The sequence below is a fragment of the Toxorhynchites rutilus genome, chromosome 1 (genome assembly GCF_029784135.1).
Source record: "Toxorhynchites rutilus septentrionalis strain SRP chromosome 1, ASM2978413v1, whole genome shotgun sequence".
In the NCBI taxonomy this organism is placed as follows: domain Eukaryota; kingdom Metazoa; phylum Arthropoda; class Insecta; order Diptera; family Culicidae; genus Toxorhynchites; species Toxorhynchites rutilus.
This window is the reverse complement of record NC_073744.1, coordinates 133,232,054-133,257,119: the sequence shown is the minus strand read 5'-3', so window position 1 is coordinate 133,257,119 and position 25,066 is coordinate 133,232,054. Positions and strand designations below refer to the sequence as shown.

At 38.5% G+C, this 25,066-nt stretch overlaps 1 protein-coding gene across 1 annotated transcript in view; it reads left to right on the top strand.

Moving 5' to 3' along the window:
- Window positions 1–460: 460 nt before the first annotated feature.
- The window catches only part of LOC129763561 (cytochrome P450 4c3), a 45,077-nt gene continuing 20,471 nt past the window's right edge, over window positions 461–25,066 (top strand). The window contains exon 1 of the mRNA XM_055762757.1: window positions 461–691. Coding sequence (XP_055618732.1) covers window positions 469–691 — 223 coding nt within the window. The 5' untranslated portion in view covers window positions 461–468. The remainder of the gene's footprint in view (window positions 692–25,066) is intronic.

The following is a 25,066-nucleotide window of genomic DNA, read 5'->3' as shown; positions in this document are numbered from 1 at the left end:
CGACGAACCTCCGAATGTCGAATGCAGCCTTTTGGAAATCTGCTGCTGGTCAATGTTGCGTATGTTGACTATATCTGTTTTTGGGGGGAAGTCTCCACTTTGTGTTGTTTCGAAGTATGTTGCAGCTTCGCATCAAATCTGCGACGCTGCGTTTCCACACGCAAGATCGAGGTTATAAATATATGTTAGCGACTTAAGACAAGACTAGTCTGATTTTTGCTTTCGGCCGCGCGACAGACACAAAGAACGATCGGAAAAGACGGTAGAAAATCTGGAATTCGGTGTGTTTATTATTCGATTTTGACGGTGTGTAAATTGAAAAATTCCCCACCCAAATTCTAGTGACCTTGAACGACGTGGGATTTCTACTCTTGCTAAAATCCAAAATTCCGAAACGAAAATCTTGTGATACACACGTGAACCATTGCATCGAGTATTATATAGTGCAAATTATTATTATTCGTGAAAATGATTGAAGCCTACGTGAGGAACAGCTTGGTGCTAACGAAGGCTAGCAAAGTGTTGTCATATTTTTCGCCAATCACACTCATCCTGACGATGATGATACTGGGAGCCGTCTATGTGTACAACAAGCGAAGAGCTCGTTTGGTTAAATTGATCGAGAAAATTCCCGGACCTGCCAGCCTGCCACTGCTGGGCAATAGTCTGCACATCAACGTGGATCACGACGGTAAGACGGCGTTGCGGACAAGAAGATTTGATTCTGGCTATGATGCTAGGATTTTTTTTATGTCTTCACAGTTATTAATGGATATTAATGCGAAATAATTTGTAAGTAAGTGCCATAACATTGATTTAGCTGAGCTGAAAAAAGTTAGGGTGCTTCAAATAATTATAACCTCACAAAAAAAAATCCTAAATTATCAAAACTTGTAATATCAATGCCTTTCAAAACAATGAATTATATCTCACAGTTGTAGCAATTTGGGAACAATGTTTGTCCGTAATGTTGGCAGCACTGGGTGTGAACATTCACTCTAAGTTTCAATCTAACAGCTGCTAATTAGTCTTCGGAATGGTGATTGGTTGGCATCAACATTTTACGTCGTGGATATAATCGATGTTTTTTTTAAAAAAAATGATGCCAGATGTTTTCAAATTGCATTACACGTCGAGATTTACAGTTATCTCAATTTGTTTTTTATTTATACAGATTTTTCAGATTTTTTGAAAACAAGAATCTGTAGATACAGATTACAGATTTTTTTTTGTTTTCATACAGATTTACAGATTTTTCAAAATAACGATCCAATATTAGTTATAGGTTGATCTCTAAAATATTATTTCCCAGCTCACCAATTTTATTCATACGGCATTCGAATCAGACACAAGACAACGCACAGTGCGTTGAATGCATAGGAATGTGGAACAAAAATCATAACAGCAGAACTTACCCATTGTAACACTTCAGTGTGATGGAAAAGATTGTTCAAAAGTAACAGAAATACTGTTTGCATAAATGTCTCATGTTATTTGAATAATCACATGAATGTATCAAGCGGCATAAGCTTTGTTTATCTAAAGTGAAAAATTCTGATCATTTCGGATACACAGAAATTATTATTTGAGTAACTACTGGTTTAGATTATGTTGAAGTGGTTGTTATGAAGAGCAGAATAATTGTTTGCATAAGTGTCTTATGTCATCTGAATAATCTCATGAAAAAAATCTTTGTTAAAAGTGAAAGGTTTATTGCATCAATGGCAAAAGTGTCTCATACTCAACGAATAATAAAAATGAAATTATGTATTGAATATATTTCATGTGATATACTCTTGGAAACTGTTTCGAAAGATTTCACACGAAGACGAATTATAAAATATATTTTTTATGTACAAACATCACATTAAAACACATTGTCAAGTTAATACATTTATATGATTCCCAGAAAAAAAAATTATATTTATTTTTCATAATCTTGCATGTATCACTGCTCTTTCAAGGAAAAATAATTCCGACCAGTACGACTCCCATGCCAGAATTTAATACGACCGCAAAGGGTTAAATTTCGACATGTGTGTCGTACTGGTCGCATGCAAGGGGGCAAAGTTTAAAATTTTCAGTTTGTATCGTGTTTTTGTGTGTGTTTTCGGATACGCACTGTTCGCAGCTTATATTTTGTTACATCTATTGCTTGTGGAGTCGTAATAGTCAAAGCTGAAAACACAATTTTTTTTTTTAATTGAATTCAAACAAAAATATTATGGAAATAATAAGAGGAAAATAAATATTATATAGGTTACAATATGTTTTATGTTATTTAGTGACTGTGGCACCGAGTAGTGAAAGTGGCCCATCTCTAGGCGGGAGGCCTGGAAAATATTGTGTATATATAATAGGGTGACAATGGATGTATGGAAAAAAAATCATCATCGAATTTCAAAAACCGACCATGTACAATTTGTTTATTGGCCCAAAAAAAATGATCGGTGCAAATTGCCCCGCATTTCCCCGCAAAACTTTTTAAACGAAAGTGTTCCTCAAAGTGTCTTTCATCACTCAACATTTGAATGTTTCACCCGAAATGCCCCTTTTTCGATTTTTTCTCAAAATTAACCCGAAATGTTAATTTGAAGTAGTGCCTTTTTATTAATAATGTGAATAATTTTTTGTAAATAAGGCCTCCCAGTTATGTAATAAGGATTTGTTCGATCATTTAAGAACAACTGCCTCAACTCTTGCGAGGAATTCATTATATGACTTCGTTATAGGAAAAACCAATTTAACCAACATTTCGTCAACTTTGCAAGCGCTTCTACGAAAGAAAATTGGGAGATTTGTTAGTAAATTAGTGGAAAAATGGGGCTCTGCAAACAATATGGTCGACCGATTTTCAAATAAAGAAGATGCATGGCTGATGTTGGAATTTATAGTTCCTTCAGAAACTGATAATTGTAGTGTTTTCTTATTATAAATGGTGCTTATACATTAGGGTGGCAGCGAAATTGGTCATGTCAAACTTCAAAAACCGACCATGTACATTTTGTTCATTGGCCCAAAAAATGACCTCAATCGGACATGATTTAGGGGTGACGTGACGTCGGATCCATAATGGATGACAATGGATGACCTTTTTGACATTGGAGATTGGCTGTGAACCGGGTGCTTTACGTCCCCCATCAAGGTGGTAAGCGATGACGTTGAATATATCTCTCCTAACAAGTTCCTGAAGAAGGTCCTTGTGTGGTTGACGGTCTGCGAGAAAGAAATGTCCATGCCGCTGTTCTTTTTTTCGGGACTTGCGGTGAACGGGGATATATACAGGACGACATGCCTGCCAGAAGTTACCGCCTTCATAAAAAAGTAACACGAGAAGGAGGATGTGCACTTGGGGTTCGATCTGGCCTCGGTCCATTGAGCCAGGAGGTCATTGGATGAAAAAAAAAATATTGTTTATACCACCCACATCAAGTACGTAAAAATTGTTCACTTGAAATGCAAATGCAGTGTTTCTTTTTTGCACATTTATGGGGAGAGGGAATATTGTAATTTAAGCTCCGCTCGTTTTCAGCTTATTACAACGATCCACCATAACACATTGCGATTTCGATTACACACTCACACATTCTCTTTCTTAACGGTGATGCCGCGCAAGGCGTGTTTGAAACGAAGTGCGAGAGTAGCATCATTTCGGAGGGTCGATGACATGCTGTGAATGAAACATATCACGCACAGCGGTGCGATTTCATACGCGTTTTCAAACTCAAAGGTGGTGGAGGAAACATATAATCGCTTGTGACCGTGAGTGAGCTTACTGCGAAAAATACCGTCGCGATAACCCTAGCTATATTACCGGGCAGAAAAATAACGCTTGTGATGCATACTAAGTGCAGTGCGTGCATTGACAAAAAATAAATATATTGCAACACATGATAGGCTTGTGTATTATTCTTGCGAGGGCAAGAACGAACTGTACGAAACCATACAGACCATCGGCTTTTTCTGGTCCTTCAAAAAATTGCATGAAAGAGTTTTCTCTAATTTTTTTATGCATTTTATGCATATTCATTAGGGTGCCAATGAATGTGTGAGAAAAAATCGACCCTAAAATTTCAAAAAGATATCCTATACAAAATGTTCACTACCTCGAAAAAACACCCCATGCCAAATTTCAGCTCAATCGGACTTACGGAAGAGTGGCACAAAATGCCAAATGTCTTAAAATGGCATGAAACGTCGAGATCTAGGTCATCTCGAAAAATTTTGTTTTGTCAAAAATCGGCACTCTGGGACTGGGACGAAATGTTGATTTGCACGATAATATACCCTATGCAAAATATTAGCTCATTCGGACTTCGTTTACTGGTGTCGAAGTCGTTTAAATTTAAGTTTTTTGAAAACCGAAAAATCACCGGAAATCAGGGTTTAAAAAAAATGATGCCAAATGTCTTAAAATTGCATAACACGTCGAGATTTACAGTTATCTCGAAATTTTTTTTTCTTTTGTTTTCTTGGTTGAAAAAAGAAAGCAGCGTATCCCAAAACCCCAGGCCCCGGCCAAGAGGATATGATCCGCGAGTCAAAATGTGTTGCAAATTTAGCTGTCATTGCCAAAATATCAAACTACTCGGTGAGCTCAAGGCAGATCTATGGAACAAGGTGCACCCATTCGATAATCATATTTAACTCTAAACAATCGCCAAATTCGCGAAAATTTAAAGAAAGCAGTTTTGCAAACTTAAAATTTGCATGGAGATTCTTAAATCATTCGATTACTTAAAACACGACGCTCTCTTAAACATTTGGCTATATATTTCACAACACACAACATTTACAAAAACTCGCCATTTTAAAATAAAATCATCATCAGGCACAATTTCAGTTCGATATTACGTAATACTGTATTGCATAGAATACATATTCGAAACAGAAAAGTAAATTTTCATTCACTATTTTTCATTTTAGAAGTGTGTTAATGTCATCCTGTAAATTCATGGCTGTAAAGTGGTTTTCACATTTTGACCCACCTGACAGTATGTTAAGCGCCTTGATTTACACCAGCTTGAGAGTTTGGCAGTTCTCGCGAGTGACAGTGGTCGCAAATTGCATTTGACATGCTTGACACTGTCAAAAGCTGTGTATTAGTATATGGATGCTCTAAGGATGCAAAACCCCAATCTACCAAAAATTAGATTTTTAGCTGAAAAATCTGAGATTTGGCCGCCTAAATTTTCTCAGGGACCACTGTACGGCAGTCGGAAAATATACAATACAGAAATTGCCTGTCGCACACTTCATTGAAATTACTGTCCCATTTGTCATAATTTGAATGCCGGAAGAGTACTCAATTTGTCCTTGGAGGTTCTTTTAGAAACACCCAAAGTTCGCATTAAAGATCGAACCCAAACAGGTTGAGTTGGCTTTAATGTTGCGCTTCATGTGTTTTAGCTATTGGCTACATTGTGACGCAATAAAAACCTAAACGTGCTCTTTTTGTATGAAAATGACCAAATTTAATTCCAGTTTTACAGGAGAATGAATTTTAGAGGCGAAGTCGTTCGAATTCAAATAAATAAATCAATAAAAATGGTCAACTCTCCACTTCCGCTATCGACCTTTTATGCAGAGTGTGATGAATTTACAATACTAAATGTCACCAACCCATGAGCAGGAAAGGTTGTAAAATTTTTGTATTTCAATACGTCTGAACTCTGAATAATCTCAACAATTTGTAGACCTTGAATAGGGTCATAATCAATATTTAAAATTATCAATGGGCAGGGTTTTATATTCAATCCATAATCGTTATTGTTACACATGAGAGACATCAACCAACCACAACAAAAATACCCATACTGATGCTGTCGCTGTGAATTGAATGTAAATTGATTCATTTGTCACTGAACGCTAATCATAGCGCTTCTGTTAGCTATTCTGAAGGTGGTATCTTATTTTTGCTTCCTGTAAATTGAAACGTAGAAAAGCGTATTAAATTTTAATAAGCGAGGGAATTCTTTCAAAAATCATTATGGGTAAGAGTATATGGTACCGATCAAAATAAAAATATGAGCAGTGAATTAATTTTAAGCCATTGCTGTCAACCGCTAAACAGCGCAAGCGAATCAGAAGGGACCACCTTGGAGTGAATTTTGATCACGGCGATCGTGAATGAATGTCGTCGATATGTGGTTAATACGAAATTACGACAATACCTGTAATTATTTTACACATGACGTTGACATGAAAATCGCCTGTCATCGTCTTACATCGTCCAGCTTATTTTACCGATGAATGATAGTGGAGTATTCATGAAATTAGTTGTTTTCCCCTTTTTGTTCTTCCGTATTCGCAGGTCGATGGAAGTTTTAGTTTTGCTCCCTTATTTTTGGGTCCATTTAAGGAGAATTGTTTTCAATGGAACCGTCCGCTGATTCTCAATTTATTTGAATTTTATGGTTCAAACGTAGGACTACGTTCAACAGAGAGGCACATGGTGTGAGCTAAAAATATAACAACTGAGCCTCTATCAAATAATGTAAGATTTCAAACGCTAATATTACACTCAACAACAAAATTAAAGGAATTTCGGAAATTTAAAGTAATTTTTGAAATGCTATAACTTCGTAAGAAATCAATTCCATCAAACAGGATATGATGTACATAAAGCTTTTTTTCTAACTAATTCAACAGCAAATACAGTTATTTATTATCATTATCAGTTTCAATTTGATTCCTAAAACGTAGGACCTATCAAGACAGAGATATTTGTGTTTGAATACAAAATTACCCCTTCATCTATGATGATGAATAATTCAAAAAATAATGATCGCGCTGCAAATCGAAAGGCAGTTTTGAAAATTCCGAAAAATTCTGAAAATATTTCGTTATTTTGACGAAAACAAATTTATTTACATGGATGATGAAAACACCATTTTAACAATTTTTTGTAGTGTTTTAGAAAACATTCTGTGGTTTTTAAAATATTATTATTATTTTATTGTCGTCAATCAAAATTGTAGACCAATACATTCTTAATACTACTTAAAACTAAAAAAGACGGGTGGGTAATGTCGGGGACATAACCGAAGTGACGTAGGACTATACAAAGGAGAAAGCTTTTGTTAAATATATATTTCAAATATATTGTTTTATTTTCTTCTCCTACGTGAATACCTACCTATCTACCTAAAAAATAGATTAGTTTACTGTTTACTCTTTATGAATATGTTGATGGTTCTGAAAAGAAGCTTTGGTGTTGTGTTTTTGTTATCACTCGATATTCCCATCTTGTTCGGTTAAACCTTCCTGTTTAGCTATTACGTTTGCCACTCGCCACAGCTTTCACAGTTGGAAAATTTCTTCCCATCCAGCTTGTGACATGTTGTTCAGTAAATTACATTTAATGCGACGTGCCGGAGAAACACTTTGCCACTCACTGAAACTAATTGTTGCCTTGATGAGCGCCAAACCGAAGCTGCTCTGTGCGGGTTTTCTGATTGTCGTGAGCAGCTTTGCAAGCCAACTCGAGCACTCCGACGGCCGAAACTCTATAATCGCTGTTAGGTATACTGTTCGTTCTAGCCTAGTTACCCTTGCGGAGCAATCAGTGAATGCGACCAACAGGGAACTGGAGACCTGCACGGTTCGAGTGAGACTTTGCCTTTCCCTTAACTTGTCCTCCTTTGTTACGTCCACGATGCCGATGCCGTACAACCACACGGGTTTACGGTTTGAAAGAAAATAAGATATTTTTTTTGGGGTCCGCGTGTTTTATACTCTAGCGGTACACACTCACAGGATAGAGACAAATCGGCAGACTCAGCCAGAGGGGCGAGTCCAACGAGACGAACGAATGAGCGTTAAAAGGGAGCGATGGCAAAAAAATACATTCATTACGATTTGTTCGCTCGTTGGATTCACATGCAGACTAAAAAGGGTCCTTTTCAGGATCACAAAATTATCTTCAATCTAAAGAGTTTATTGTTTTGTTATCACTCGATATCCCCATCTTGTTCGGCTAAACCTTCCTGTTTAGCGATTTGTTGCCACTCGCCACAGCTTTCACAGTTGGAAAATTTCTTCGCATCCAGCTTTGTGACATGTTGTACAGTAAATTACATTCAATGCTACGTGCCGAAGCACCACTCAGCATTGGAGGCGATTTTAACCTGTAATTGAACATTTGCGATGACAGTGGTACAGTGTCGACTTTCAATGTGGGGTCATAATTTGGATCTCTATGTTTACAAAAATGTCCAACTAAATATGTCGCATTACATGTCCGTCCAATTAGCTAAATGTCGAACTAATTGTAAATTACTGTACTTTCAATCTGGAAACAATTTAAGAATTGGTGAAAATTGAATAATCAGGAAAGTCCCCAACTATCAATAAGCTCAGAACAACTGCCAAATTCACATACTCATCAGATCCTGGCAAACAAATTATGAAAAAATCAATTTGTGTTTTATTATTATTTTGGTAATGTTTTAGAAAGCATTGAACTGTATTTCCTAAACTCTTTTTTGGAAGGTTTAATGGCCCTGAAAAGCGCCTTGTTTTATGGAATGGTTCCAATTTAGAAAACTTAGTAGTCGTGGTTTTGAAAAAAACCATTTCGAACGCCCTCGATGCCGCCTTGTTCCGGATTTGCCACCAAAGCAGTTTGTATAAAGAACAAACTTTTTTCATCTGCTACCTGCTGCCGTTTTGCGATTGCGTTTGCCACTCGCCACTCGCTGCAACTGCCTGTTGTCTTGATGTCCACCGAACCGAATGTGTTATGTTCCGAATGCGAGTTTTCTTATCGTCGCGAGCAGCTTTGCCAGCTAACTCGATCACTTCGGCGGCCGAAACTATATAACGCCGGCTAGGTGGCTACCCTTGCGGGGAACTCCAGATCAACACGGTTCGAGCGGGATTTTGCCTTTCCCTTCACTTTTCCTCCTTTGCCATGTCCAGACATGGCTGCTTGGGTTGGTTTGTTGATGTGTTGTGATGCGAACCGATGTGGTGTACGGTTTGAATGAGAATGATCGTTACGGAAGGAAGGAAGGAAGGTCTTGTACTATAGAGACTTTAAACTTTTGCAGTTCATTCGTCTCTAGCCTTGAGAAAGGCCCTTTGAAAACTCTACTCTACTCTATTACTCTACTCCAGCGCTACCACCTCCGCCCTCCTGCCTCGTCCAGCAACGATGTTGTCCAGTCGGTGTCCACACGAAGAATGATCGTTACGGCAGCGGAGCGGGGATTTTTAAGCTGACTGGCTGCCTCGAGAATTACGCATGTGTGAGACTGCGTTATAAGTTATAAGCGTTCCAAATCTTGCATTTTTTCCTACTTGTTCAATGCCTAGATTTCCATTTCACCCCCTATATCTTCCGGTTAGACGTAGTCCTACGTCAAAAAAAACTAAAGAGAGCTGGCTGGATAATTTATCCGTTTAATTCAAAAGACGATTTTAACTAGTTACATAATCAACACTTTTTTATTTATTTATTTATTTATTGATTTCGTCAAACCAGCATAGACTAAATATGCTGCCCAAATATTATAGTGAAATTTAACTATATCTTATTCTATTCAAATAGTCTTTGAGCATTGACCTTGACATGGTTACATCAGGAAGTATATACCACATTTTCCGAAGAAAATCGCGATCGGGAATACTTTTCATTTTTACCGGAATATCCAAATGACATATCGGTGAACTATCTTTCACAACAGGAAATATTCCATGCACTAAAAAAATTAGACGGAACAAAAGGACCAGGACCTGACGGAATAGCACCTATATTCCTAAAGAACCTGGCTGAGGAACTCACCCTTCCCTTACATTGCATTTTCAATATGTCACTACAAACTGGAATATTCCCAGAAAAATGGAAACAATCTTTTTTGGTACCTATCTTTAAATCAGGCGCTAAATCTGACGTACGTAATTATCGTGGAATTGCCATTATCTCTTGCATTCCTAAACTATTCGAAGCAATAGTCAACGAAAAAGTCTTCCTACAAGTAAAGAATAGAATTACGTGTATGCAACATGGCTTCTTCAAAGGCCGTTCAACTGCAACTAATCTGTTGGCTTTTGTGACTTTTATTTTAAATGCAATGGAAAATGGCAAACACGTAGAAGCTCTTTACACTGACTTCAGTAAAGCATTTGACCGCATCGACATTCCATTAGTACTCTTCAAATTGCAGAAAATAGGAATGGAACAAAGACTCTTAAACTGGCTCAATTCTTATCTAACAAACCGTGAACAAATTGTTCACGGTTTGTTAGAAATCATTTTCAAAATTATCTTTCAAATCCAGTAAAAGTCACTTCGGGAGTCCCACAAGGCTCTCATCTTGGTCCTCTTCTTTTCATTCTGTACGTTAATGACATCTCCTTCGTTCTCAAGCGTATCAATGTGCTTGTGTATGCCGACGACATGAGGCTTTTCGCGGAAATTGGAAAGGAAAACGACATCGAAGCATTTCGAAACGAAATACATGTATTCCATACTTGGTGTGATAAAAATCTACTAACACTGAATATGAAAAAGTGCAACTCTATAACATTTAGCAGAAAAAAACATGTACCAAATATTGTAATATGTCTTGGAAATCAAAATGTAGAAAAATGTGAAATAGTTAGAGATCTAGGCGTCGTCCTGAACTGTAAACTCACATTCATAGAACACTACACTACAACTCTGTAATAAATAAGGCGAATAGTGTGTTAAGTTTTGTCAAACGCTTCTCACATAACTTTCAGGACCCATACACAACAAAGCTTTTATATATTACATATGTAAGGCCTATTCTGGAATACTGTAACATCGTGTGGAACCCGTATATGGTCGTACATGAAGAACGCATTGAGTCAGTTCAGAAACAGTTTCTTCTATTTGCACTTCGTAAACTCAACTGGACCTCATTTCCACTTCCTTCATATGAAGCATGCTGCATGCTCATAAACATCCAAACACTAAAAGAACGCCGTGAATTTGCAATGCTTTCTTTTGTTAATGAATTAGCGTACTTTTTTCGTCAGTGATTGGTGTGAACACTTAACCACTGTTTGGGCAGTGTTGGTTTTTGTTTTTTGTAGATGTTTGAAAAAGTTTTTACCTAAATGGCAAGTAAGAGGAACGAAATAGATATTGTTACACGTACAATGGACTTATCGAGGAAAGACATTGCGGGAAATAGCAGCTGCTGTCGGAAGAACCCACTCTACAGTAAAAAAAAATCATAAACAAGTAGAAATACGAAGGAACCATGGAAAATCTCCCGGTGGAGAACGCAAACGGATCCTATCTTCTGATGATGAACTGGCAATTGTTCGAACATTGCGAAAGAACCCTAAAACAAACATTACTAAATTGACTGCCGGAATCATTGGGAGACCTGTCTGCGCAGACACTATCCGAAGAGCAGCATACAGGAACAATCTGAGAGGTCGTGTTGGCCGTAAAAAGTATTTCATCTCAAAGGTGAATATGAAAAAACAACTACAGTTTGCTAAGGCATGCGTAAACAGACCCAAAAAGACGGGTGGGTAATGTCGGGGACATAACCGGAGTGACGTAGGACTATACAAAGGGGACAGCTTTTGTTAAATATATATTTTAAATATATTGTTTTATTTTCTTCTCCTACGTGAATACCTGCCTATCTACCTGAAAAATGGATTAGTTTACTGTTTACTCTTTATGAACATGTTGATTGTTCTGAAAAGAACCTTTGGTGTTGTGTTTTTGTTATCACTCGATATCCCCATCTTGTTCGGTTAAACCTTCCTGTTTAGCTATTGCGTTTGCCACTCGCCACAGCTTTCACAGTTGGAAAATTTCTTCCCATCCAGCTTTGTGACATGTTGTACAGTAAATTACATTCAATGCGACGTGCCGAAGCGCCACTCAGTGTCGCATTGGAGGCGATTTTAACCTGTAATTGAACATTTCCGATGACAGTGGTACAGTGTCGACTTTCAATGTGGGGTCATAATTTGGACCCCGAACTCTATGTTTACAAAAATGTCGCATTACAGATCCATCCAATTAGCTAAAAGTCGAGCTAAATATAAATTACTGTACTTTCAATCTAGAAGCAATTTAAGAATTGGTGAAAATTGAATAATCGGGGAAGTCCCCAACCATCAATAAGCTCAGCACAACTGCCGAATTCTCATACTCATCATATCCTGGCAAACAAATTATGAAAAAATCAATTTGTGTTTTATTATTATTTTGGATATTGTTTTAGAAAGCATTAAACTGTATTTCGTTAACTCTTTTTTGAAAGGTTTAATGGCCCTGATAAGCGCCTTGTTTTATGGAATGGTTCCAATTTAGAAAACTTTGTACTCGTGGTTTTGAAAAAAACCATTTCGAACGCCCTCGATGCCGCCTTGTTCTGGATTTGCCACCAAAGCAGATTGTATAAAGAACAAACTTTTTTCTCATGCTACCCGCTGTCGTTTTGCGATTTTGCCACGTTTGCCACTCGCCACTCGCTGCAACTGCCTGTTGTTGTCTTGATGTTCACCGAACCGAATGTGGTCTGTTCTGAATGTGGGTTTTCTTATCGTCGCGAGCAGCTTTTCCACTTCGGTGGCCGAAACTATATAACGCCGGCTAGGTAGACTGATGCACTGGTACTAACGCGCTCGGCCTAGCTACCCTTGCGGGGAACTCCAGACTAACACGGTTCGAGCGGGATTTTGCCTTTCCCTTCACTTTTCCTCCTTTACCATATCCAACCATGGCAGCTTGTGTTGGTTGATTGATGTGATGTGATGCGAAACGATGTGGTGTACGGTTTGGATGAGAATGATCGTTACGGCAGTAGTATAGTAAAAATGATGTTTTATTTACACTGGTTTATGGTTACATATTATTTACAGTTTAAGTGTTAAGCCTGAAGGGCCCGTCAGCTTTAATATATAAATTATTTTCCTATGACCAACATAGATTTTTCATTTGGAAGGTATTCTAACCATATATACATCTCTTCTCAATAGGAGATATAAAGCTAATTTAATGAAAAGAAAATTTGATATCCTACCTAACTAATCCTAACTTAAACTAAACTATACTGAACTAAGTTGCCAGATCATTGATGATGCGATGATCAGATCTTTGGCAAGATTCTCTGAACCTAGCCAGAATTATTATTTTTCTCTCAACCAACATTTGAAGACCAGCCAGACGATGGATCTCAGTGTTTCTAGTTCTTGGAGGACTGTCAAGTATCATCCTAAGTAGTTTATTCTGGATTTTTGCAATTTGCAATTTAGTATGATGTATTTTTGCGCATGACTCCCAAACCGGCAAAGCGTATTCTATCAACGGAAGTATTATTTGCTTGTGTATAGCAAGCTTGTTTTTGATGGACAATGACGATCTCCTATTGATCAGTGGATATAAAACTTTCTTGAGGATATTACATTTATTAATTATTTTGTCCACATGGGGACGGAATAGTAAATTGGCATCGATTGTGAGACCCAGGTAAACCACTTCCCTCGACCATTCAATGGGAGTGTTATTGAGGCTGACATACACATCATTAGGCGGAACAAGCTTATGTGATCTAGAGTGTGGGAACAGAATGGCCTGTGTCTTAGCCGCATTGATACAAATTTTCCAGCTACTGAAATAGCCGGACAAAACATCGAGGCCCTCCTGCAGTCTTCTCGTTAGAGCACGGATCACTCGACCCTTATAGATGATGGCAGTGTCATCGGCGAATAAAGACAGAATACCACCACCTGGAAGGGGAGGAACATCTGATGTGAAGATGTTAAACAGGATAGGTCCTAGAACGCTACCCTGAGGAACCCCCGCATCTACTCTGAACGTATCAGAATAAGAAGTCCCCAGAAAGACCCTGAAAGATCTGCCCGCTAAATAGCTACTGACGATCTTCACAAGGAAGATCGGAAAGTTGTATCTATGAAGCTTGGACACAAGGCCATCATGCCAGACATTGTCGAACGCCTTCTCGACGTCCAACAATGCCATCGCGGATGTTTTTGAAATGCTCTTGTTCCGCCTAATGATGTTAGTTACCCGTGCAAGCTGATGTACAGATGAGTGATCTTTTCTGAATCCAAATTGTTCCTGAAGGATGACATCATTTTGGTTTGAGAACTCCAGTAAACGACTGACAATCATCTTTTCGAATATTTTCGAGATGGAGGATAACAGACTGATTGGGCGATAGCTTTTGGCATTGGTGGGATCTTTGCCATGCTTGAGAATTGGAATAACTTTAGCTGACTTCCATTGAGAAGGGAAGTAGCCAAGCTCCAAGCACTTATTGAAGACTGTTGTCAGGTGATTAAAGAAGTCAACACTCAAGTTTTTCAACTCCAGATTGACCACTCCATCGATTCCAGCAGCCTTCATGTTTTTGGTGGATTTTATGGCCGCTATCACCTCATCAGCTGATATTTTTGAATCCTCTGATAAAACTATTGGTTGTTCTGCAATCCTAGCTATGTCCTCTACTACTACAGGCTCGTGTGGACTGATCATGGTGCGACCAAGACTGTGAGAGTTCACGGAGTGCTGACCTATGGCATTAGCCTTTTCAACTGGAGTAATGAGTAGGAAAGAATTCGAATTCTGATTAGGAGAGGAAAGTGGAGGGATGGGTCTCGGCTTATTTTTTAAAATTTTTGCTAGTTTCCAGAAAGGCTTTGCATAGTCTGGAAGCGAGCGGAGATGATTTGAAAATCTTCTATTTCTGAGATCCATCATTCTGGCATGGATAATCTTTTTGAGACGATTACAACTTGTCTTCAAATGAGGGTGGCCCGTACGCTGGTACTGTCTTCTAATTGTATTACGGAGCCTGATAAGCTCTTTGGTTGTACTGTCTAGGTTCAGAGAATTACTCACCAGTTGAGGTGTTGGTACATATTGGTCACGAGACCGGGTTATCGCATCATCAATCCGTTGCAGACACTGATCGATGTCATCTATTGTCTCCGGCATGGCAGCATAATTAACGAAGGAGTCGACACACTGTTGAAACCTTGCCCAGTCGACACGGTGGTAGTTGCGTCGGTAAAACTGGGTTCTATTAACAGAAGAACCCACTTCGACCACCACAGGATAGTGGTCAGAACTGAGCTCCTGATAAACGACAGGATCAGAGATGTTCATCATGTTGGTAATGAAAATATCGATGATAGCGTGAACACCAGACCTAGTATTTAACCTGGTGGGTGTATCTGGGCTCAGGATCGTATAGAGACCTTCCTCAAGTCCTTGCTGGATAATGGAACCGTTGACGTTACGCCGGAAGTTGCCCCAGGCCTGGTGCTTTGCGTTGAGATCGCCAGCAACGATGTACTGACCTCGTCGCCTAGTCAGTTTGATGATGTCTTGATGAAAAGCTTCAGCCGACAAGTCGCTAAGAGTGGAACGTTTGGAGCAGTAGGCTGCTATGATGGTGATTGGGCCGGCGGTAGAATCCACTTCGACACCGATGGCCTCGATCATCTTGAGCTGAAAGCTTGGTAGCAGGCGAAATCCAATATTGCCTCGCAGGGCGATAGCCACTCCACCACCTCCAGAATGGATCCGATCAAGTCGTACGAGGCGAAAATCGGGGATGTAAATATTCAGGTCTGGCTTGAGATGCATCTCCGTGATGATGGCAATGTCAATTTTCTTCTCATTAAGGAAATCAGTAAGTTCAATATTTTTGTTCCTTACAGAACAAGCATTCCAATTTAGGATCTTGAGAGTGTCTTCAGGGTCCATATTTGTTCATGAAATTTAGCAGCACTCTAGTTGCAGCATCAATTTGATCTTCCTTGGAACGGCAAATGCGCAGCTCTCTGTACATATCCCGGACGAACACCATCATTTGGTCAGGTGTAAATAGGGAGTCATCATTCGACGGAAGGACTGAGGTGGCGTTGGTACTTGGGGAACCCCAGGATGAAGTTGGATTTAACTGCACTGGCTGGACAGCAGCTGCGAGTCGTGATTGAACGGATGTGGATCGTTGAGGAATATCCTGTCCATGATTCAGAGGGAGTGGCATCAGATTTGGTACATTGTGTCGGAGAGGAGGATAATTCTCGATTGTCATCGAGGGAGGCTGTCGTCTCGCACGCCTGTGATGGTTTTTTGTGGACGCTTGTTTGCGAATATTGATGAATTCTTCTCTCTTAGGGCAGGCACGGTTGTTTCCTTCATGCACCGCAATTAGCGCATTTTGGCTCAGCATTTGCTTCCATCCGATCACATTTTGATGTTTCGTGAGAACCAGCACATTTTCCACAACGTGATTTCATGTGACAGTTCCTAGAGCCATGGCCGAAGGATAAACAATTTTCACATTGTGTCACATCGCGTTTCTTCGGACGGTAATGCTCCCAATCAACAATAACGTTGAAAAGCGATTTAATTTTTCGGAGACCAGTCATGTTAATAGAACTTTTCTCTAAGTGTGCCAAGTAGAGCAAATCTCTATAATTTTTGCCTTCAGCACGTTTCATGGGAAAAACTTTTAACGGATTGAGCTTAACTTTTTTCAGCTCGCTGATGATTTCCTCTGAAGAACATTCCGGAAGGCCACGAATTACCACCTTCAGTGGCTTGTTCCCTGGAGCATCATAGGTGAAATATTCATACTTTTTAGTTTGAAGATATTTTGCCGTTGTATCGAAGTCTGGAACAGTAGAACAAATGATTTTCGTGCCTATACTGCACAGTTTGAATAATGGATGAATTTGCTTCTCAGCAAGCTCATTCCGGAGCGTTGCAATTTCCTTCGTGGTAGTAAAGAGCGGTGGAACTTTCACTTTTCTCGGTATCGACGACTCGCTGGCAATTGGAACCGACAGTTCAGCAAAATGGTTACTCGCTAGAAGTCTAGAATTGGGATCCTGTGAATCGGCATCATCACTTCGCGGTCTTTTTGAGCCGCTGGCCCGTTGTTTTGATGCACTAGTCTCTGCATGCCGGTCTGCAGCAGATGCATTCGCCTTTTTGTTACGAGTCATCGCAACAGTTGTCACTGATGGTGGCTTTACTGCTAGCCTCTTCAACTCAGTTTTGATGCTAGCCACCTTAAGTAGGTGGCCTAGCGCCGGAGAAATATGAGACGGAACCGAAATCGCGGGGGAAAAACACAGTGCAATTTGCACAACTTATAAAACAAACGAAACAAGTTTAAATCGAACAAGTTTAAACACGTCTGGCTCACACGAGTGGCAGACGGAGAATGATGAATCGTTACGGCAGCGGAGCGGGGATTTTTAAGCTGACTGGCTGGTTCGAGAATTACGCATGTGTGAGACTGCGACCAATGTTTCGTTCATATTTTTTCTTTTTCCTTTCCAATCGTGCTTCGTTGTATTTCTCTGCTGCGCTGGTTGACCGTTTTGGTCGGTACGATTTGAGGAGCACAAAATGGACCAATCAAAAATGGGCACATAGTGCATTTGGGCAATGCTTGATATTTCACAATTATTTAATTATTTATCTCAAGAAAACTGAACTGTTATTCATTATGATAGATGCGTAGATATATTTCCTATCAATTGATGCAAAAACCTTTGCGATCTATTGAGAAATGCTCGAGTTATAAGCGTTCCAAATCTTGCATTTTTTCCTACTTGTTCAGTGCCTAGATTTTGTCGCAATCAACTCGAAACACCTCCACAATATCCGCACTTGGAAATTATTGAGTATCTATAGTGGGAAATCAAGAACCATCTGAAGAAACCCAGGGAACGAAGCGGAACTCAAAACGACGATTACGGAGATCTGGGGCCTCCCACTTCCGTCTACAGGGACCAGAAATCTCGCCTCGGTGCTTGCAGGAAGTGCTGGACGCCAAAAGGGGCCATACCAAATACTAGGGAAATTGATTTTTGTTATCTGTTAACATTTCTGAACTGATTTCGACTTTCCTTTTAAGAAAAACTTGAACTGTACATTCAATTTTACTACGTCTTAATTGGAGATTTTCTGTTTGTGTTTCAAATATGAAGGAGAAATGTATGCATTTTATTTTTTTTTCTTATAACTACATGAGAGTAAAATGGATCGATTTCACGATGAATGTAAGTCGCATTTATTTTTTTACTTTCTAGCCTCGAAAAACTCAAAAATAACAAACCAGCACGAGGTGTACAACTAATTTTGAGATTGACTGTACGTCGATAATTTCAAGTTTCATGTTTTCTTTTGTCTTGGAAACTGATTAAACCGAAGCTTTACATCGCGTAAATTATGATTGTTCGGTTCACCTTTTCCTGGCTGTGAACATACATAGTATCTCACAAGACAGACTGCTTAAATATTACAATAATTGACTACATCTATAGATCGACATTGACTTTGTGGAGATTAGTGCAAAAGTAGGCTACACGAGGAAGCCTAGGACTTCGAGTCAAAACCTCTCGTCCCGCTGTTCAACCCGAGTCGTATTTCATATCATCACAGTATCAAACCAGTTGTTTACAGTTTTATTGCACCGTTGCGCTATGGTATTTCCTTGAAAGATCACCTAATAAACGTCGATCACTTCATAAAGTTTATTCAAGCGAAGGACCTCTTGGTGCAAAGTACTAGGAATCTTAGATGGGAGAGAGTTGTTACATATCAACGCTAACAAGCACCTTTTCCCAATAGAGAGCAATAAAACGGAAAAGTGCCCTAAATTGGAACCTGATTTGAACTCCGAAGGTTACCAACGGCAGCGAGAGAAACACATGCGCAATAGCATGATACAATTCGAAACCTGTTCACTCTGGGTTTGGACGGTCGTAAAAGTAGCCGAAAATAAAATACAAACCTACCACTACCTTAGTGTCTCTACCCAACAAAGAAGCATTTGTTTTCGGTGAATGACGATGACCTAACAACCACCTTCACTAGTGATGGCTAGTTGCAATTTGGTGTGTCTAAGTGGGCTTCTACAGCAGGTAGTGTTAGGCAATCCTCCGCCAAACATCCACTTATATACAGTGTGTATAAATTATATACAGTAAAATCTTCAGTTCCGAACTTCAGTGGCACAGAAGGTTAGCAAATTCCCAAAACGTCGGATAGGTTGTCGAATCGGAAAGCAGAGGAAGTGATGCCTCACGTTTGGGAAACACGAGCTGATTTTTGAATTATTTTCACATTGTTCCGAGACCTAACATGCTGTGCTAAGTACATATCAATTATAGCTTTATGGATGGCGCCTTTTTATGGGGGTAAACACCACTGTTGAGTATGCGGGTGTAAATTTACCGGTGCAAAAGTGAGCAAACATGTGCGCCGTAAGTGGTTAAATTGGGTACAATTTACACTCGCTTCGTAGCACATGCTCGCTCCCATGGCCTTGACTTTCGTGCATGGTTTGTGGAGGAAGAAGCGAAACGTTACGATTGTCGGCTGAAGAGGAGGCTGGATTCCCCTAGTTGGGACCCGTTTAGTCTTACGCAATCTGGCTTAACTTTCGTTGCGCCTTCGGAAAGGTAGCATTACTTTCGCCTTTTGAGGTCACTCTTATTCACGGTTCGTTCGGTTTATCGAACTTTCGGGGTGGATTTTGTTGCGCAAGTTAACAAGTTGCTCTGGCGAAACGAAAACAAACTGTTGAAAAGACTTAATCCATTATTTTTTCGATTCATTGTGACATTTGTACACTGTTGCAAACTATCAGCGCAAGCAGGATTTATAATTAAAAAAAAGAGATGGTTAATTTAATCTATATTTTTTTTATATTTTTTATATTTGTCTATATGGCGCTTGGTGGATTTTTGACAATTTTTTTTTTTAGATAACTATAAATCTCGACGTGTCACGCAATTTTAAGACATTTGAAACCGAAATTTTTTTTTCAAAACCCCAAATTTAGGTGATTTTTCTGTTTTCAAAAAAACTCAAATTATAACGTCTGCGACACTAATAAATGATGTTCGAATGTGAAGGCGATCTGGCGTAGTGGTAACATCCATGCCTCTCAAGCTAAAGGTCGCGAGTTCAATTCTCACTCCGGACATTCTTCCAAAAATGGAAGTAAAAGTGACGAACCAGCCAAATGAGTTGAAAGTCACTATAATACAGATATAAAAAAAAAGATGTTCGAATGAGCTAATGTTTTGCATAGGGTATATTATCGTGCAAATCAACATTTCACAGCAAGTTCCAAGTGAAAAATCGAGATAACTATTTTTATTGGCACCCAAAACCATATGTTTCGTCTCGTAGTCCGGAAAAAACCCAGAGTGTCGATTTTTGACAAAAAATTTTTTTTCGAGATTACACTAGATCTAGGCGTTTCATGCAATTTTAAGACATTTGGCATCAAAAAAATTTTTTCGTCCCTCGCCGTCTCTCCCTCCCTGGGGAATTTTTCGGTTTTAGAAAAACTCAAACTTTGACCCCTTTGCGCCACCCTTAAGTCCGATTGAGCTGATATTTTGCATAGGGTGTTTTTTCGAGATGGTCGAGATAAGTCGCAATTCGGTATAATAAACATCAGTTTTATGATGTACATTGTCGGAAAATAGATTTAATCCGTATCATATGCGCCCAGCAAACATTAAATCGTATAACTTTGCACATGTTAGGTTACATATAAATTCGTATCAAATCACAATCGCAAAAAATATCAATCAAAATATCGGTCATATATATCTAAAATCGCATAAAATGCAAAAACACTATTTTCAATGTCATCGATGGATTGAGTAACATTGTAACACGTAACACGGTAACATTGTCGGATCAAATCGCATATCGTTATATACGGCTTTATATGCCTACAAAATATGGCATATGCGCATATCGCCTCCACTTTTGCGTGTATATGCTAATTATATGCATCATATATCATACAAATGTGTCTTGGTTGTATGTATATCGCCTCCAATTATAGCTATTCATACGACTTAATGTTTGCTGGGCGCATATCACGCTGATGCAGTTTGTGTGTCGTATAAGCGTATAATTAAAATCGATTCGGTACTGCAGTACATCGTGTTGAATGCTGAAGAAAATCATGAAACAGTAAATCATATTAGATCCTAATAAAGAACATAGCACATCATATTATTGACAGGATTCCATTGACAAGTTTCATTCCATTTTCATTCATGTCTGATTACATATGGAGACATAAAATAATTCAATTTAAAAAAGTGGTGCTTATGGTCGATTATTCACAAAACATCGCAACCGCTGGAGAGAAGCTAAACGGAGTATAAGCGAAACTCATCATCGATTAACAGATAAAAATGGAATATTGTATGAATCACAAAAACAAAACAATTTGGTTTTTGAATTGATTGCAGGCATAGACCCATTCAATGAGCTTATTGACGATGGTAATTTATTAATGATTATAGATGATTTTACAAAACGTGTTTAAATAGTGTGTCAATCTATTACAGGAAGTCAGATTTTTTATGGATTTTCAGAAATGGACTTCTGAATATCGGATATCTCAAATGGCACTGATTACTATTTTGAAAACGAACCTGCTATTGATCCGTAATGTTAGAATTGGGGATGATGCGTAGGCTTCTCAATGGATGGCGCACGTGATCTATAACCAGTAAAGTGAAATCTCGAAGTTTTTTGTAGCATAACGTTCCCATCAGGATTGCATCATCGCATGCGTTCTTTAGAATTTATTTCTTTTTGAAAAGGTATTGAATATAGATATTTTTAACTACGTTGGCAACAGCTGCTTCTACAACGTCGAAGATAATTGTTCTTTTTTTCTCAGATCCGTCTATTCCATGTTCCAATTTCGTTGAATCACTTGAATCATATCTTAAATATATTGTATATCGAGAGAAATGGTGTTAGGGATGATTATCAAAATGATTCGTTATTTAAGAAAGATATTATCTGTTGCGAAGCTGAGGTCATTTTAGATGTTGCTAGAATAAGAACAAAAATATAATGTTACAAAGAATGTGAATATTTGATTTTTCGCGAGGTTTATACCTGATAAATCCGAAGCACTCATGGTTGATTGTGAATAATGGTTCTTGAGAGTAAAAGTAAATATTATGCTGCAGAAGGCATAATTTTTGACCACGAGAATTTATAATATCTGAAATGAAACATTTACAGCACTAGAGATTTGCATTAGTGATTAATTGACCTTGGCATATCGTGATATACTTTTTCGCTCTTCTTAAGTAATTCACTTTTGAAAAGTGCATCGGCCGCCACTTCAGCCGAAAATTTCGGAACTTGCGGTTCATCATTATTGATATTGATTCGACAGATCCACGATACCCTGTACCCTGTTATTCGGCAGTTTCGTTGGCCCCAAAAATACTCCATCTTTAATCCAGGACATCGGAACTGTCCTGGATGTTCGAAGAAAGTAACTACGCTTATTAAAACTTGCAGCAAAAGGGAGTGAACTTCGCCAATGAACGTATAATCTTAAATGTATACTACATCGAATTTGACCCATCGCATCCTTTGCAAGGTTGCCAGATTGAACTATATTTATTATAACAATAACAATATTATAACAATAATCAGAACCTAAGTTGGATATGCTTGAGAGAACAAATTGTACAGTGAAAATTGTCAAATAAATTGTAATTAAAATAATTTAAAATTGAGATAGTTTCATTGACGTTCATGTAATAATTACTATTCCAATTCAATGATATTATTTATTTGGTTTCCATGATAGGGAAGTCAAAGATCCTTCTCCTTAGAACATAGTTAAATGTTATTCAGACCATTTTGTTTAGTGTGTGTATTTGCCGAAAAACATCTAACAGAAATTTCAATTTCAGCGCTTTAGTAATGAAATATGGTGTCCAAGATACAACCGCATTGTTGATGTAGAATAACAAAATTATTGCCGGCGTGAATAGTCAGCTATTAAAAAAACAACAGAGAACTGATGAAACACTTGTATGAATGAGAGATTCCCTTCATGCGCACCAGCGAAGAGAAGAAACCGTTTCTCCGGTGAGCATGTTCTCCCAGTATTCGTGCATTAATTCTCCAATCCGCGCTCTTTTTTTTCCTACATTCTCTGAGCACATAATATAAATGCCAGATGTGAAGACATGTTTTCGTTTTGAAGACATTTAATTTTGTGAAAACATACTGAGGTCATTTCAAAGTATGTGAAAACAATTGTTTGTGTGATTTATCGAACATGATTTAGAAATATCGTGATGGTGTGCTCATTTTTGTTCATTATGATTACATTTGAAGACATTTATTCGTGCCATGCAGAATTATTTGAAAAATAAATCATCTGCCATCCCTCACATACAAGCTATTTCTCTCGTGAGAATGTTATCCGGCCGAAAGCGAGCAAATTGTCTCGATCGAGGGTATGCCATACTGCCCGATGGTAAGCTGAGGCGGAAAATATCAAATTGAGAAGGAAATGAATCCTTTCTTACAATTTTCTTCATCTGAGATATTCACTGGGAACTCGACTCAATAAATATGACCCACAGTTATCGCCTCTGAATTGGTTTCAAGCAACAAAAAGCTTATAGAAATGATGTAGAAAATTACATCGAAAATCGCTTCCAAAGAAATTTTTTTATCCCATCTGTTTTTTTTATCCAGCTGTAACAGAGCCGACTTCATCGTGTACATTTTTCTCATGTTGTTAGGCGTAAGAGTTGTTCTATGATGATGATGATGTTGGATTAAAGAGGCTTTAAACTTTTCAGTTCATTCGCCTCTAAATAGTTGTTCTATCTCATCGATCCACATTTTTATTTATTACACATTAGCCGTTTAGGCGTTAGAGTATTCTTACTCTATCGATACATAACACATGCGCATTTTTGGGCGTAAGAATATTCCATGTTCACAATTGGACACAGCGGGACTATTGATATGAGGCTTCCATTGTTGTGTTCATAAATAGCACCAATTACCGATGCAGCAGATCGATCGTATGTGGAGTGAGAGGTTGGGATCACCATTACATGATGATTGATGCATGGACATAGTAGCTAGAATAACACACAAAGATGGTCAGTTGAGGGACCTGAGTTATAAGCTCATGGTTGTTCGCTTAGTAGCGGACACGCAACCATTTAGGCTACGAAGACGCCCTCAAAAGAAAATTATTTTTCTTATTTTTTTAAAGTATGTTACAAATGTAAAACTTGCATGGTAGGATTCTATCATTGGCTAGCACGATTTCCTATAACCATTGCATTTCTATTGTTGCTGGTTTACGAGAAAATCAGGCGGATCGAATTGCCCGGCAAGCGCGTTTTAGACACATCTCCTCTACGTTTACGGAAACGTTTCAGGGTCGATTTAGCCACTTCCTGCGATCTCGCGATTTTAGTGCCTGACTACACCGGGGTTTTCATGTGGGTGCCCTAAATCAAGGTCCTTCACTCGGCTGCAAAACTGTTTTCAAAACAAAACGGATCAACGTGGAATTTGTACCGTCGAAAGATACAGGTTTTCCAAACAATTTGCTGTCAAAAGATTTCAAATACGCCTACTACGACCACTGCTATAAATTGAACAGTGATTTCGGATTCTAACTGAATCAAAAATTATGTTTGGAAAATTCGTTGGGTGGTTTCTAACATCAACAAAATCGAAAGAAAAAATTGATGTTTTCGAGAGCAAAGAATCGATAAAAAAAATCCTAAATCGAAACGGAAAAAAAATCGATCTTCTAAACATCGTTCCAAGATCACATAAGGCCTGATCACGAACGTCACTTCACGGTGAAAACGAAATGAATTGCATATAACCTTGCATACAAATTATTTCATTTTCACCGTGAAGTGACATTCGTGATCAGCCATAATCCATAATCCTAGCACACAGATGATGATTTGGCGATGTAATCAGGTCAAATTAGCTGAATTGCATAGGAAATTACTCAAACGCGATGCACAAAAAACTACTTCCGAATGGAATAGCTACCGAGAAAGCGATTTCTGTTCTTGTTTATATTTTGACAGCGCTGCCAAAGTACAGGGTGATTCAAAAGTCATGAAACTCTTCAACCTAATAGAAAATCCGAACAGAATCGGTGGTTTAATGAAGGAGGTCATGATAGCAATTAATGTGCAAATTTTCACCTCCAGTTTACAACCGAAGAACACAGCT